This window comes from Mustela erminea, chromosome 15, assembly GCF_009829155.1.
Source record: "Mustela erminea isolate mMusErm1 chromosome 15, mMusErm1.Pri, whole genome shotgun sequence".
Lineage (NCBI taxonomy): Eukaryota > Metazoa > Chordata > Mammalia > Carnivora > Mustelidae > Mustela > Mustela erminea.
The window spans coordinates 15,520,219-15,536,512 of record NC_045628.1 but is presented as its reverse complement, the minus strand read 5'-3'; the positions used below and the strand labels follow the sequence as shown (position 1 = coordinate 15,536,512).

Here is a 16,294-nt window from a genome sequence, read left to right as displayed (position 1 = left end):
TTCGCAGCTGTCTGACGATATAATTCAAGAAGACAGGTAACCAAAGAAGTTAAAATCGATTAGATGCGCCAAGAGAATTCTTGCATTAAACTTGAACATGTACAGTTACAGCTACGTGTCTTTGGACAGTAAAACGGAAACGTCCAGTTTGCATAGGCACCTCGGCCTTTGCGGGAGCTTTCTTTTCCTCACCAGAACCGGTGCCATCGTGCGCTTCTTCTCAGTTCTTCCAGAACCCTACAAACTCCCTGGAAAGTCCTCGGGAGCCTGGCGCATGCGCAGTAGTACCACGCCCGGAGACAGCGGAGGTCTAGGCTTTTTCCGTAACCGGAGGCAACATCCTTCCGAGTCTCCATAAAAAAGGCGGGAACTAGCCGGCAGGCTGGGGAGTGATGGGACGCGCGCCTCCACACGTCCCGCCCATCTCGACCTCTGATTGGTGGGTGTGCTTGGCTCGTGGCGGAGGGGCCTGCCACATAGGTTGTCAGTCTCCCGTGGGCGGGCCCGGGACGCCGGTCCTGCTCCCTCCTCCCGCGGCCCCGGCTGCCGACGTGGGGAAAGCGGCCGCAGGCGGTTGGGCCCCGGGTGTAGGTGCCGCGAGGGAGAGGGAGGGGATGGGAGCCCTGCGGCTGCTGGCGGTGTCTCTCGCCTGCTGCTGGTGGCCGCCGGGCAGCCAGGGTAAGACCCTGCGGGGCAGCTTCAGCAGCGCCGCGGCCCGAGACGCTCAGGGCCAGAGCATCGGCCACTTCGAGTTCCATGGTAGGTGCGGGGGGCGGGGAGCGGGATGCAGGCGCGTGGGCCCCTCCCGCGGGCAGCGCCTCCCCGCCTCGCTGGGGGAGGCCTGGAGCCGGTGGCCGCGACGCGGGGGACTGCCCCGGCTGCACCTGGACTTCCCGCAGCGCCGGCAGCCCGCCCCCGACCGCAGCTGCCGGGATCCGGGATGCGTTAACGCCCGCCGTGCCGTCACTGCTCCGCACTCCCTGGTCTGCACCCTCCCCCGACTAGTGACTGTGGTCCGCACTGGAAACACCGTTTCCCCCTTCCTCCCCACCCGGACGAAAGTACCGAGGACTTCCTCTGCCGCATCTTTCGAGATCCTTCCCTTAAGGAAGCATCCTTTGCTCAGTCCTGTCTCAGCCTGGTTATTACACTAAGACACTGTACTTACGGGTGCATTTAAGCTCCAGAACTTCGACTTACTGGGTTTAGTTCTTGTTTTTAAGATAATTTGCTAAAACCTACTCGAAGCAGAGAGTTCTTGGAAACCAAATAAAATACTTGCTAATCTCGTGGTCCCGAGGGGGGACAGTTTGGTTACCCCACTACTAAAGGAGTAGATTCACCATGGATCAGGAGGCCTAGAATTCACTTGACAGAAATGCCTGTAAGTGTGTTCTGGAAGCTTCTTCATAAGTGTATCCTTTCTGGCCTTTCTGAAACGAGAACTGCATTTGATTCTGACTTCCTGGTCTCCCTCAAAAATCAATGTCTTAAATGAATGAATTTGCAGTTCATTCTAATTTTTGCTTTACTTGCACTCTGGAAATTTAAGTGATTTTCTGGGTTCCTACTTTTGGTACTCTAGTTGACTGGTATTGTATTCCAAATAATTATTTGCCCTGATGAGGATGGTATCCTTGATTAATACAGTTTTTAGCGTTAAAAGATGCAGTGTCAGACTGTTGTCCCAGAGAAGGTAATAGAGCAAAGAAACTATTTTGGTGTAGGGAAGGAATTTGAAGTATTGCAAAATTACAGAATTGGTGTAAATGGAGGGGAACCTGAAAAAAATATATTTTTTTTAAATCAAAGTGTTTAAAATAGCTGAGAAAATGAACACAAAAAGTTTTCCAATATCCTATGTGGCACAGAGGTTGGGTGAAGAAGAAACTATAGAAACACTTTATTATTATTTTTTAGGTCACATTTTTAGTTTGTTTTTTTTTTTTTAATCAGTTGGCTGTAACTGTACTTTGAATATTGACAGTGAGAGCAAAGACACTACAATAAATAACACAACCTGGACAGTGCTAGAAAATCTGGGATATATGGAAGCTATGATGTGGGTTATCAGTAGCAGAGGGACTTAGAAAACCCGGATATCTCATCATTACTTGGTAAACATGGAGGGGAAACTTAGGTAGATAATCCAGATATCTCAAGGAAGATTGAGGACCTGAGTGTTCCAAGTACGTTAACACACATACACACTCTTTCTGTGTATGTGTGTGTTGTGTGTATGTATATAAATTTTTTTATTATTTCCAGTCTTCCGTGAATTTGAATTCAGTAAAATAATAATACTAAGTAATACTGAAATAATTAACTAACTCAGAATGTGATTTAAAATGTTAAGCCTTCAAGTCACTTCTAAAATTTTGGATAGTTTATAATATAATCAATTTATGTAGGAGAAGACTTGAACATTCTTCGATACATACTAACATGAATTTATTTAAAATGTTTTTTCAGGGCACCTGGGTGGCTCAGTGGGTTAAAGCCTCTCTCTGCCTTCGGCTCAGGTCATGATTCCAGGGTCCTGGGATGGAGCCCCACATCGTGCTCTCTGCTCAGCAGGGAGCCTGTTTCCTCCTCTCTCTCTGCCTACTTGTGATCTCTATCAAATAAATAAATAAAATGTTTTAAAAAAATGTTAGTCAAAGTGATGATTATAACAAACATGACAACAGCACAGGAGAAGAGATCTCAAAATGAAAACTGAAACCCGTCTCCTGCTTTACCTCTCCCCCAGAGTCCCTTTCCCTAGAGGCAACTACTTTTTGCCATTTCTGTTCGGGGTCTTCAGTGTACTCTGTGTGTACAACCAGGCTTATTTTATAATGTCTCACAACATCTGTTGTTCTGCAAGTTCCTTTGTAAAAGTCAAAGATGTCAAATCTTTTATCAAGTATAAAATGTCTACCTCCAAACTCATTTGTTTAAACTTTCTTGCTATTAGCTAGGCGTATTTTTTACATTAAAAGTATATTAACTCACAAGTTATATTAGAAAACGAGGAACTTTGGTGGGAAATTTCTGTAGATAGTTTATGAACAAATAGTAAAGATGTGGAGTGGTTGTAGAATGAGGCAAAAATTCTCTTATGGTGAATGTCCAAATACAGCAGATGTTTGCTGTTTATTCAGTGAAATGGCATCACTTTTCATTGGAAGTGTAAGGAGATACCACACATTAATTTGGATAATTAATATGAATAGTCTTTTGATTTGCACCTGAATGGGCGCCTGGGTGGCTCAGTGGGTTAAAGCCTCTGCTCAGGTCATGATCCCAGTATCCTGGGATCGAGCCCCCCCCCCCCAAATCGGGCTCTCTGCTCAGCAGGGAGCCTGCTTCCTCCTCTCTGCCTGCCTCTCTGCCTACTTATAATCTCTGTCTGTCAAATAAATAAATAAAATCTTTAAAAAAAAAGAAAGAAAGAAAAACTGTTCTTGGATATTCTATAAGACTGATGAATCACTGAACTCTTCCTCTGAAACTAATAATATACCATATGTTAATTAATTAAATTTAAATTTAAAAAAATTTTAAAAAGCAAAAGGAAATATTATGCTTTTTAAATTCCTGTTTTGATTAATAAAGGTGTTGAATTGTCTTATCATATGAGTTCCATACAAGACCAAACAATTTAATAATTTTTGTCTTAATGTCAAGGTGACCATGCTCTTCTGTGTGTCAGAATCAACAACATAGCAGTAGCTGTTGGAAAAGAAGCTAAACTCTACCTGTTCCAAGCCCAGGAATGGCTAAAGCTACAGGAGAGCAGTCATGGTTATAGTTGTGGTGAAAAATTATCCAAAGCTCAGTTGACAAGTGAGTATATCTTCTTTTCTCTGATCATTAGATTTTGTATGTGTTTTTTTTTTCCCTCTTGAATGTTAAAATCTTTGTTTTCATATCAGCATGTTTCATGACACATCACACTGTGATGACATTTTGTCTAGAACATTTTAAGCTGAAGTTCTCCTTGGATCAAAGGATAGAATGACTTTCCCCTCCCCTTGTTAAAATTTTGTGAAAAATATCCAGGTAATATAAAAGGCATACTCTCCTTCATTCAGACTTCTTACAAGTCAGTCACATAATTCATACCAATATGGCAAATGTATTTTGGCCTAGTGGCAGCATAAAATGAATAATAGCATTTGTTGAATGTTTATTATCTGCTAGCACTAAGCTAAGCACTAAATATGTATTATCTCAGTTAATTGTATGATTTAGCCCTAGCTGTTTGTTTGTTTTAAGATTTTATTTATTTATTTGAGAGAGAGAGAGAGAGATCATGAGAGGGGAGAGGTCAGAGGGAGAAGCAGACTCCCCACCGAGCAGGGAGCCCAATGCAGGACTTGATCCCAGGACTCCAGGATCATGACCTGAGCCAAAAGCAGTTGCTTTTAACCAACTGACCCACCCAGGCGCGTTCAAGTGATGCTGTTTTGCAACATGTTATTGGAACGTGGGATCTAGTCATAGGGTAACACAGTGTCATTTTAGGATGTACCAGCACCGCATCATTTGTAAACTTCTAGATTTGCTTCTGGAAAAGCTCTCTTATTATCCAAGTTGCCTGTATCTTTGAACCCCTTTACCCTCATCAGCCCTATCCCAAGTATTAGCGTGTATTATCCAGAATTAGTGAAATTCTTTTTAATTTCTGTGGAAATTAAGGGCATATGCCATGCTACCCATTTTACCCGTTGGAAGGTAATTGGTTGTAGGAATGTGAAGCACCCAGGAAAAAAAAATAGGAATTATTCCTCTCCTCTCTTTCCCCCCTTTTGTTTCCCCTACCATGTTCTGCATATCAGCGAGTCTGAATCTTCTTTTAATCTAGTCAAGTAAAACATTGCCATTTTCTGAACTTTCAGTCTTAGTCTCAGCAGCTCTCTGGTCCCCCATAAGGCAGCCAGCAGGAATAGGGATAAGAGGAGAAGCCCCTGGGGTGCCTGGGTGTTCAGTTGGTTGAACATCGGACTCTTGTTTTCAGCTCAGGTCATGATCTCAGGGTTGCAAGAGCGAGCGCCACACTGGGCTCTGTGCTCAGCACAGAGTCTGCTTGAGATTTTCTCTCTCCCTCTCCCTGCTTCCCCCACCTCATGTACACATTCTCTGTCTCAAGTAAATAAATCTTTAAAAAAAAAAAAAAAAAGGGGTAGAAGCCCTGCAATCCCTGCAATCCCTGCCACCTCTTGTGGGGCTCTCTTATCTAGATTAATGAGATGACAATGACAGGATGCTGAATAAGTCTTCAATAAGTCTTTGATTTAGGTATCAAAGAGATGGTTACATAAACTTATTTTCCCTCCCCTGATTTTCAGAACTCACCTGGGAAATTTGTATCAGTTGTCTTTTCCTTTCTATGCCAATTCCGTCATCTAAATGTTCCATAGATGGGTAAAAAGTTATAACCTTCCATTTCCACTTATTATGTCCGAAACCAGTTTATCATCTTGCCCTTCCAAACCTGGTCGTCTTGCACTTCTGGTGTTCCCTGTTTCAAGGTGGTACCACCATCTGTCCTAGCCAGAACCCAGGGAGTCTTCCAGCACTCCCTCTTTGAGCTCTCCGTCCCCTTCCAATCTGTCAGTAAGTGACCTCTGAATATCTCTGGAATTCATCTGTTTTTCTGTGTCTCTGCCCCTCCCATGTTATTCCGGGCTGTCATAATCTTTTGCCTGTTGCAGTAGTCTCTTTCCCGGCCACAACTGCCATGCTGGTGCCCCCCTTAACCAGAGCGATCTTTCTGAACAGCAGATTTGATCATGTCGCATTCACTTCCTCACCACGCCCAGAAATACTCCAGTCATTTTCTTTTGCGCTTAGGACAAAGACAGGTCTCCTCGGCCTGCTCCGCAAAGCTGTCGTGGTGTAGCCATTATTTACCCCCTAGTTCCATCCCACAGCAGTGTCCCCTCCTGGCTCATTTCACCTGTAGGCTTGTTTTATTTCAGTACTAGCCAGACTTTTCCTCTGTTTGTTCTTCCTTCCCTCTTTGGCCCCTCTCTACACTAAGTTGACACTTGAGTTTTTATAGCTAGTTTTTTTCCATAGCACATATTATAGTTACCACTTTATATCTTGTGTTTTTGTTATAAAATCAGTCAGAGCAGCAGGGCTCTTTTGCTCCACTCATTCATTTCCATTGCTTCATGTACTAGACAAGGCGCTTGTGATGAATCAGGGACCAAAATATACTCTTTTGGCCCTTAAGGTTAGTGGGGGGTGACAGAAATGAATCTGATCGATGTGAATAAATGTGAAATTACAATTGTGATTAAGTACTATGCATGTTAGTTACATGGTAGTATGAGAATGAAAATTTACAATACCCTAGTGCTTAGTTAAGCTTTTACTAAATGTTTGTAGGATGAATTGTCATAGAGCTTAGGGCTCGAAGGGTATTTTGTTTTATTTTAATTCCAGTATAGTTAATACGGTGTTATATTAGTTTCAGGTGTATAATATAGTTATTAAACAACTCTGTACATTGCTCAGTGCTCATCATGATCAATGTTCTCTTAATCTCCTTCAGCTTTCCCACCATCCCTCCACCCATCTACCCTCTGGAAACCATCAGTTTGTTCGCTCTAGTTAAGAGTATGGTGTTTCTCTTTCCCTGACTGACTCTTTTCACTTAGTAAAATCCCTAGATCCATCCATGCTTTTGCAAATGGAAGATTTCGTATGTGTCACCTCTTCTTTATCCACTCATCTGTCAGTGGACACTTGGGCCACTTCCGTCTTTTGGCTATTGTAAATAATGCTGCAGTAAACATAATCTTTTCAGATTAATGTTTTTGTATTCTTTGGGTACATACACAGTAGTGAAATCACTGGCTCATATGGTATTTCTATTTTTAATTTTTTGAGCAGCCTCCATATTGTTTTCCACAGTGTCTGGACCAGTGTGCATTCCCAGCAACTGCACTGAGGGCTCCTTTTTCTCCACATCCTCACCAACCATTGTTACTTCTTGTGTTTTTTATTTTAACCATACTGACAGATGTGAGGTGATATCTCAGTGTGGTTTTGATTTGCATTTTCCTGATGATGAGTGATATTAAACATCTTTTGATGTGTCTGTTGGCCTTCTGTATGTCTTCTTTGGAGAAATGTCAGTTTATGTCTTCTACCCATTTTTTAATGTATTATTTGTGGTTTTTTGGTGTTGAGTTGTGTAAGTTCTTTATATGTTTTGGATATTGACCTATTATCAGATATGTCATTTGCAACTATCTTCTCCCCTGTTGTCTTCCTGTTTTATTGATTGGTTCGTTCACTGTGCAGAAGCTTTTTATTTTGATGTAGTCTCAATAATCTATTTTTGCTTTTATTTTCCTCGCCTCAGGAGACATATCTAGAAAAATGTTGTGTACAGCTGAGGTCAGAAAAATTACTGCCTGTGCTCTCTTCAAGGATTTTTATGGTTTCAGTTCTCACATTTAGGTCTTTAATCCATTTTGAGGTGTTTTTTTGTGTGTCTGTATGGTATAAGAGAGTGGTCCAGTTTCATTTTTTTGGGATGTAGCTGTCCAGTTTTTCTAACACCATTCATGGAAGAGATTGAGGGGGGTTTTTTTTGGTTGCTAGGTTGATTGCTTTATATTTGGTCTTTTTCTTCCACTAAAAACTTAGCAGGCAATTTAAAGCTTTGAGCTGTAGGAATTGATTTAGTTTTTTTGTTACCTAGTTATGTTATACACTATATTCTTTTTTTTTTTTTTTTTTTTTTTTAAAGATTTTGTTTATTTGTCAGAGAGAGGGAGAGAGAGCAAGCACAGGCAGACAGAGTGGAAGGCAGAGGCAGAGGGAGAAGCAGGCTCCCCGCCGAGCAAGGAGCCCGATGCGGGACTCAATCCCAGGACTCTGGGATCATGATCTGAGCTGAAGGCAGCTGCTTAACCAACTGAGCCACCCTCTTGCAAAAACATAATTTTTGTATCAGTCCTATACCTTCAGTCACAGACTTTAGGTGTACGGGGAAAGCATGGTGCAGTGGAAAGACGTCTAGACTGAGAATCACTGCTTGTTTTCTTCGAGCCTCACTTTACCTATTCATACAGCAAGAAAGTTGGATAAGTTTTCATTAAGGTTCCTGAAAGTCATAAACTGCTGTGATTCTAATTACAACTTTTTAGGATGTTGCATATTTATAAAGCTACAACTTCCAAAACTTCTTGCAGTTGTTTCTTAAACTATTTTTCCCTCTTCTCTATTCTTCTTCTGTTGAGTGCAAGGATATTCTTTGGAATTAATGGAATGGAAGATCTCAGGAAATAGGCGTTTGTGCAGAATGAAGATTGTTTTGTTAAATTTGGGGTCCTGAACTAAATTAAGTACGGGTGAGATAGATAGATAGATAGATAGATTGCTTTCTGCAAATATCATCAACTCTTTTTCCAGCAATAGAAGCCAAGTCTTAAGAAATATCCTCCAACTTTTACATATTAGTTGTCATACTTATAGTATATTATTATTCAGGTGCATTGAAACAAAAAGCATGTCTCTAAATTCATGACAGTGTAGTGGTACCACATATTTTTAAATAATTTATTATAGAAATAATTCTCATTTCCTGGCCACTAATGTGGCAGAATTAAGAGCCTTTCACCTACTTGGTAATGAGTTCATTAATTATGCCAAATTCCTATGTAAAACCTTATTGCTGCTATGAAACTATGAAAAGTCTAAGACAGATACGAAAAGACAAAGACAGATTTGAAAAATTCTGTGGTGTCAAATGTTGCTTGTGAGTATACTTTCCCTCAAATTAGTGTTCGAGAAATTATTTTTCAGTCTTCCTTTTCCTCTTTCAGTAAAGCTATACTACACCAGATTTTTTTTTTAAATGATAACTGTTTTATAGGTTTTTAAAGCAACTGAGACAGTTAAACTGAGACAGTTAAAAACACTGAAAATTATGACATTATATAAAAAGATTTAACGAGGAAATTCAGGTTACAAAAGCTAAATATTTTGCTTATAAAACATTTTGAGTATTGTCTTTGTATACCATATGCACAATAATTCCTTTTGTACATTTAATGTATTTTATAAATCATTTAAAGGTGTTAGCATTTTATTATTCTGTGTATTTTCTTTTATAACATGATTGGGCAGCTAGCCATGTAACACCATTCTTCGTAATTCAAGTTTTGTTAATATGTGAGATACTAATTACATCAGCATGGAATACGCATGCTGTGTGCTAATCTGTTGTCTCAAAAACAATGAACATACAGTTTTGTCAAGATGTTTGTTTCCTAGGCTTGCTAAAAAAGGCCACGAGGCCAAAAAACCAAAGGCCAATATCATTTTTTGAAGCACACTTCTGTTTTTATTTCATATAAATCTGCATAATTGAAAATGAGACATTCAGAAGTATATTGGTGAAAAATTCAATGGTTAATTTTTATGTTGTTTTATCTAAGAAAAAAGTGCAAGTGATAATGATAAAATGGAACGTTTCAGACCCTTTATGTTATAAGGTCCAGATTATGTAATTGGGAGCTGCACATTTCAAAAACCTAATTTCTGAGCCACTATTGGTCATATATTGAATTCTTATTAAAGGTCTTCAAATATTTAACAGAAACTAGTCTTTGCTACATTTTCCAAGAAGCTATACAATAAATAAATAAACCAAAAACAAAAGTATAAATGTCAGCTAAATTAATATAGCCCAAAAAACAATGCTGAGGCATTGTTAATAAAAATCATCTTGTCTGCTTGAACTACTGTTAATGAAATTCCCAGTTGTAAAGTCTAAGTCCTCAAAATGTGAATCCTGACTAGATAATGTGTATCTCATTTATAAAGATAACTTATAAATAGCATTTTTAAAAATTTTACTCGCAAAGTCTCCAATCATACAGATGAGTTGGAAGTGTCGTACAACTAACATGAGTGTATCCTTTGTTTAGATTCAGTAATTGTTAATATTTTGTTACATTTGCTTCATATTTGTATGTGTGTGATTTTTGTTTTTAATCGAGGCTTAGTAACATAGGCCGTGGGTGTCGTGAGCACTTCTTCGTAACAATTCCATCATGACATCTAAGAAAATGAGTAATTCATAATGGCCACATGCAAATCCCCATGTTTATCTCAGGAAGTGTCTTTTGTTTATTAAAAAGCATTTTTTGGGGGCGCCTGGGTGGCTCAGTGGGTTAAGCCTCTGCCTTTGGCTCAGGTCATGATCCCAGGGTCCTGGGATCGAGCCCCGCGTCGGGCTCTCTGCTCAGCGGGGAGCCTGCTTCCTCCTCTCTCTTGCCTGCCTCTCTGCCTACTTGTGATGTGTCTGTCAAATGAATAGTAAAATCTTTTAAAAAAAAAAAAAAAGGCATTTTTTTTCTTCATCGAGAAAAAGATGAAGACTAGCCGACATGCTGTGGGGAGTTAGGAACTGGGCCCATCATAATCTTATATTTTAAGAATATTTTACTTTGGGGGAAGAAAAGAATAACTTTGTAGAGAATCAGGCTCTTTATTTGGATTTCCATATACTGTCTCATTTGCTCCTCACAAGAACTCTGAGTTAAGTCAAGTATCTGAATTTTACTGCTGAAAATACACATCTCGAGTGGGTAAGCAATTTCTTTGTTGAGTCGCAAGGTTATTAAGTAACATCACCAAGACTTCTTCTAACTCTTCTCTTCTTTTTATTATACATAGCGCTTGAGACACTACTGTCCTATAGCTTCATGGTAGTGTTCGAGAGTGCCTCTTAAGTCAGAATCGTACTTTCAGATTTGGGCGGCATCTTAGACATCATTAAGTGTTCCTCAAAGGGGGTGCTCTTGGCATTTTGGGCAGAACAAGTTTTTATTGTATGAAACTTTACCTTGGATTGCATAAGGCTTAGCACAGCCTCCCTCTAAGGACCTTCTCAACTATTTTGACTACAGAACTGTCCCTGTACATTTTCAAATGTACTGGAGGGCAGCAGGATTACCCTGGTTTAAGAGCCATTTATTAGTATAACTACCTTGTTTAAAAGAAAGAAAAAGGAGAATCAGTCTTTATTCAGCAATTACTATAGGACAGGTATCATGGTAAGTGACTCATATAACTTAGTCCTTCCATCAGCTCTTTGCTCTAAGGATTCATTCTACAGATGAAAAAGTATCATAACATATAACTTAAGTTTACACCAAAGGTAAGTATTGGAGCCAGGATTCAAACACAGATCTGTGTGATGCCAACATTCATGAGCCTCCCCTCCCCCCACTGTATTGACCTGACCAAGTAGAATTCTGGTCATTTCTGATATTCTGGTCATTTCTACTCTTCTCCTTTCAGTACCTTTTTAAAGAATAATCAATGAGAAAAAGATCTTGGAAAATCTTTTGAAGGTATTTGTGGGTCATTGTTTTTAGATCTAATGATTCTCTGAATTGAGTGTTCCGTTTTAATTTTAACTCAAATATAATTTTCAGAAATGTCACTGCAGTTGTTACACAGCATTGTGAAGGTACTTAATGCCTCAGAACTGTACACTTCAAAATGGTTAAAATGATAACTTTTGTGTTTATGTATATTTCCTTATAATAAAAAATTCTTAATGTTACTAATCCACTTGGAAACTTTAAAATTTAAAATTCATATTCAAAATCTCATTGAAACCATTCTGCTCTTGTGGTGTTTGACAGTACCTCTGTAGTGATCCCTTTGGTTAAGATACATTATCATTCTTACGTGCCTTAAGGTTTACAGCCTTATTCCAGTACTACACCAGGGCTTCGGTTTTCAAGGAGTAGGAACAAAACAAAAGAATTCTAATTTATGACTGAAACAATGAGTACGTTTGAGAATTTTGCTCTCAAAGTGCTATTTTCTTTCTTTTTAAAGTGACCATGAATCAGACTGAACATAATCTGACCGTGTCCCAGATTCCATATCCACAAACATGGCACGTGTTTTATGCAGACAAGTATACGTGCCAAGATGACAATGAGAATTCTCAGGCGGAAGATATCCCGTTTGAAATGATGTTACTAAACCCGGATGCCGAAGGGAATCCATTTGATCATTTTAGTGCTGGAGAATCTGGTAAGAATATATACTTAAGTGTATATCCTAAATATAGAAAAAAGCCTGTGCACTAATATCTCCATTTTATGTTTTTTGAGTATTTAAAAACAACTTAAGTGTCCAACAGTAGGCAGGTGGTAAGTGAGTCCTCTTATAGCATTTTATTTTATTTATTTATTTTTAAAATTCTATTTATTTATTTGACAGAGGTCACAAGTAGGCAGAGAGGCAGGTAGAGAGAGAGGGGGGAAGCAGGCTCCCTGCTGAGCAGAGAGCCCAGTGTGGGGCTCGAACCCAGGACCCTGATATCATGACCTGAGCCAAAGGCAGAGGCTTAACCCACTGAGCCAACCAGCTGTCCCCTCTAATAGCATTTTAATAGCCATACTATTAAGTTAGAAAAGCAGAACACTAAGTATCATATTTTATGATTTCAAGTATGTTAAAAAATGCAGAGAATTGAGAAAGAAGTATAAAAATACGAATAGATTGTTTCTGTATTTTGGGTAGTAGAATAACGGATTTTTAGGTTTTTTTCCCCCATGCATTCTAAACCTTTTTGTTATTTTTATGATAACCTAGTTATCATAAAACAGAAAAATGCCAATAAATTGAGCCACCTAAATTGGTAAATCAATTTTTAAGTGAGGTGGAAACTGCACGATGGTGTACGGCTGTCCTTTCACCAAGTTGTTCAAAGAGGTTAGGGATTGCCTGCATGGGAGCTTGCAACCATTTTAGGAACGATCAGAGTTTTATAATGCTTTCCAAAATCTGATTTACTCCTGGAAAATGTTTCATCAGATTTTTGGCTGACTGCCTGTTGCCCTACAGGAGTAAGATTCCTAGCCTGAACAGAAATAAATGACTTTTTGTGATTAATGATAAACATGCTATACAGTATTATAGCAGATGTGTAAATTTACATGTCGGAATAAAGATTAAGATTGTAGGAAAGCTATCAAAAGGATAAGGAGTTTACTTCTTAATGATTACCCATTTGGAAGAATCAATCTGCTTAGAGAAAAATTCAATCCCATTAAATCTCATTGGCCATCAAGGTGAGTGGGTGCAGGTAGAAGAAATTGAGGCTATATTAAATGAAACCAATTGTTTAGTTCAAAGTGTAAATTGCCACAGCTAGAAATGTAACTCAAGGAACATGTCTTATGGACAGTAGGTTATCAGTAACTTAACCTATGAAGAGATAAATTTATTTTTATGTCTTATAGTCTGAAAAAAATATTTACATAGTGACAGACTGCAGAGACCAACATTTTTAAATAGTTAAGTTTAAAAGTTCTTTCTGTGAAGGAAATGACAGAAGGGTAAGCTACTCAAATTATTTTTGAATGCAAACGAATTTAAGAGTTAAATTTTACGGGCGCCTGGGTGGCTCAGTGGGTTAAGCCTCTGCCTGCGGCTCAGGTCATGATTTCAGGATCCTGGGATTGAGCCCCACATCGGGCTCTCTGCTCAGCGGGGAGCCTGCTTCCTTCTCTCTCTCTACCTGCCTCTCTGCCTACTTGTGATCTCTGTCAAATAAATAAATAAAATCTTTAAAAAAAAAAAAACGGGTTGAATTTTACTTAATAGTATTTTGGATCAGTATGGTTCATTATTGGATGTCAATACAGTCATACCATTTCTTTTATCATCATCACCATTATTATTACTATTTTAGAGCGGGGAGGGCGGGAGGAAGAGGGAGAGGGAGAATCCCAAGCAGGCTCCAAGCCACCAGCACAGAGCACAGCTCGGGGCTTGATCTTGTGACCCTGAGATCATGACCTGACCTAAATCAAGAGTCAGATGCTTAACCAACTGAGCCACCGAGGGGCCCCATTTTTTTAAATGTTTATAAAAGATGTTGACATTTATTTTCTGTAGTTTAGAAAGACATCAGTGAAACTCAGGTCTACTGACAGCATTGGATGACAGGTGAACTAAATTGCTTGTAAGGTCCCTTTTAACCCTAACTCTCTATTATTTCATGTGACAGTTATTTCTAGGACTGGTAAAGGCTCAGCAGCAAGTACTGCTCTGCTGCATTCACTGTGTGTGCAAACACTAGGGCCTGTAGTGTAGTCAGTCCACAAGCCCTTTCCCCTCTTGGCATCCTGGCAATTTGCATAGAGCTCAAGAGGTTGTTCTGTTTATTGTGTGGATCCAGAAGACTCTACTAGCTCCTGATATACTTCTTTTTGCTTCCTTATCCAGGCTCCCATTTTTGGTCTCTTTCCTCATCCCCAGTTAGACGTCTGAACATTGACCATAGGCCATAGGGTAATCACGTTTGTGACCTGTGCCACCCCTGGGCCACTGAATGTCAGCCGTACTTGCCCAGGCTCACCCTGAACCTTGCCCACATCTTCCGGTGTTTTTCCAGCATCCTGAATTATGGCTAGCTTTTTGTTTAGGGTTCACGTGATCCATTCTAATTCAGCTCTTAGTCCGGACTCTTTTTGACCTTCCTTCTCCAAGACTGATTTTGATTTGATGCTTATGTTTATGTTTAAAATCTGTCTTTCTTTTTTTTTTTTAAGATTTTATTTATTTATTTGAGAGAGAGAGAGAGAGAGCATGAGAGGGGAGAAGGTCAGAGAGAGAAGCAGACTCCCTGTGGAGCTGGGAGCCTGATGTGGGACTGGAGCCTGATGCGGGACTCAGTCCTGGGATTCCAGGATCATGACCTGAGCCAAAGGCAGTTGCTTAAGCAACTAAGCCACGCAAGTACCCTAAAATCTGTTTTATACGAGAATGGAGAAATTTACATTGGTCATGTCACCAACAATATTTCAGTGAGGGGCAAAACCTCACTACAATATGTATGTTCATTAAGCATGATTCTGTGCAAGGTTCATCTGTGGGAATGGATTATTAACAAGTACCAGCCATACTCAAAAGTCTTCATAGTTGTTAGGTGGTTGGCTTAATTCCTAGGCATCACATCATTTCCTCGATTAAGGTGCCTAAACCCCTTAAAATATGATTAATTCTACATTGCCATGACATGATTAATTCTACATCAAAGGCCCTCAGCCCATCACTCTGCATCTGGAGACCTTTAAAAACAAGACAGATGTGCACCCTCTGAGACTCATATAGATTTGGTTTTGAAGTGAAAGCCAGGCAACTGTGGTTTGTCAAAGCTCCAAGTTGATTCTAATGTGCGGAACCAGTGATCTAAAAGTCCATATGCCAGGCGCCTGGGTGGCTCAGTTGGTTTAGCATTTGCCCTTGGGTCAGGTCATAATCCCAAGGTTCTGGGATCTGAGTCCCACATCGGGCTCCCTGCTTAGTGGGGAGTCTGCTCTCTCACTCTCTCTCAGATAAATGAATAAAATCATTAAAAAAAAAAAAAGTCCATATCCCACATTGTTTTGGTATCATAGGAGTTTTAAAGTAGAGCCTTGAGAGGGATTCTTCCTATTCTGTAGCCTCAGGTGTGGAATTTCTTCCCAGGGAATAATCCCCAGTTAGTTCATTTTAGAAACTTCTGCTCATTTGTTTAATTTTCTGCCCTGAGTAAGGAAAATTGATTGGCTATGGTTTTTGCTGAGAATTGATGATTAAGCTGTATGTCTAAGGAACTTGAATTAAAATAACCTGGTGCAGGTAGCTGCAATTAATGTTACATGTTATTCTGGTTAGATTTTACAATTTGTTTTCTTTCAAACAAATTTCTTTTTGTATCTATCAAACTTTGGTTCATCTCATATTTTATAGATTGGTTTAGGTTTTAGAAAAACACCAAGGCAAGGATGATGCCACTTGACCAGATACTACATAGGAATATTGTGCTTTAAGGTAGAATATGTTCAACTGCTTCTTAATAATATTAGAATCTTCATTGACTACATTTGTGCTCTTGTTAGAGACCAAAAGAAGTACTCAGAATCCTGAGAGTTAAAGCATTATCATCTAAAGTAGGCTGGTTTTCATCAGAATAATATTATATTATTCTCTGTAACATCTGCTATCTCACTTGTTTTTAAGATTCCAGATACTAGCTCTAGTAACATGTTAGAATGCTTTTGGCTTAAAGTAATGGAAAATTCTCATGCAAGCAGTATACCGCTTGCAGTAAGGAAATTACCTTCCATAACCAGAATTCCCGGGTTATTCAGCGTCTCTGTACCCTCCTATCTTCGGACCGACAGCTTTGTCCTTAAGCTAGCTCCCTCATGTTCAAGGGTAGCCGCAGTTCACTCTTTGGGCGCCACACCTAGATAATGACAAG

General features: G+C 39.6%; 1 protein-coding gene across 3 annotated transcripts in view; it reads left to right on the top strand.

The window, feature by feature from the left end:
* Positions 1-475: 475 nt before the first annotated feature.
* GPR180 (G protein-coupled receptor 180) overlaps positions 476-16,294 on the top strand; it is a 29,418-nt gene continuing 13,599 nt past the window's right edge. For all 3 annotated transcript variants that reach the window (XM_032314905.1, XM_032314903.1, XM_032314904.1), the window contains exons 1-3: positions 476-759; positions 3,673-3,831; positions 11,869-12,069. In XM_032314905.1, the coding sequence (XP_032170796.1) occupies positions 615-759; positions 3,673-3,831; positions 11,869-12,069 (505 nt within the window). In that variant the 5' untranslated portion in view covers positions 476-614. The remainder of the gene's footprint in view (positions 760-3,672; positions 3,832-11,868; positions 12,070-16,294) is intronic.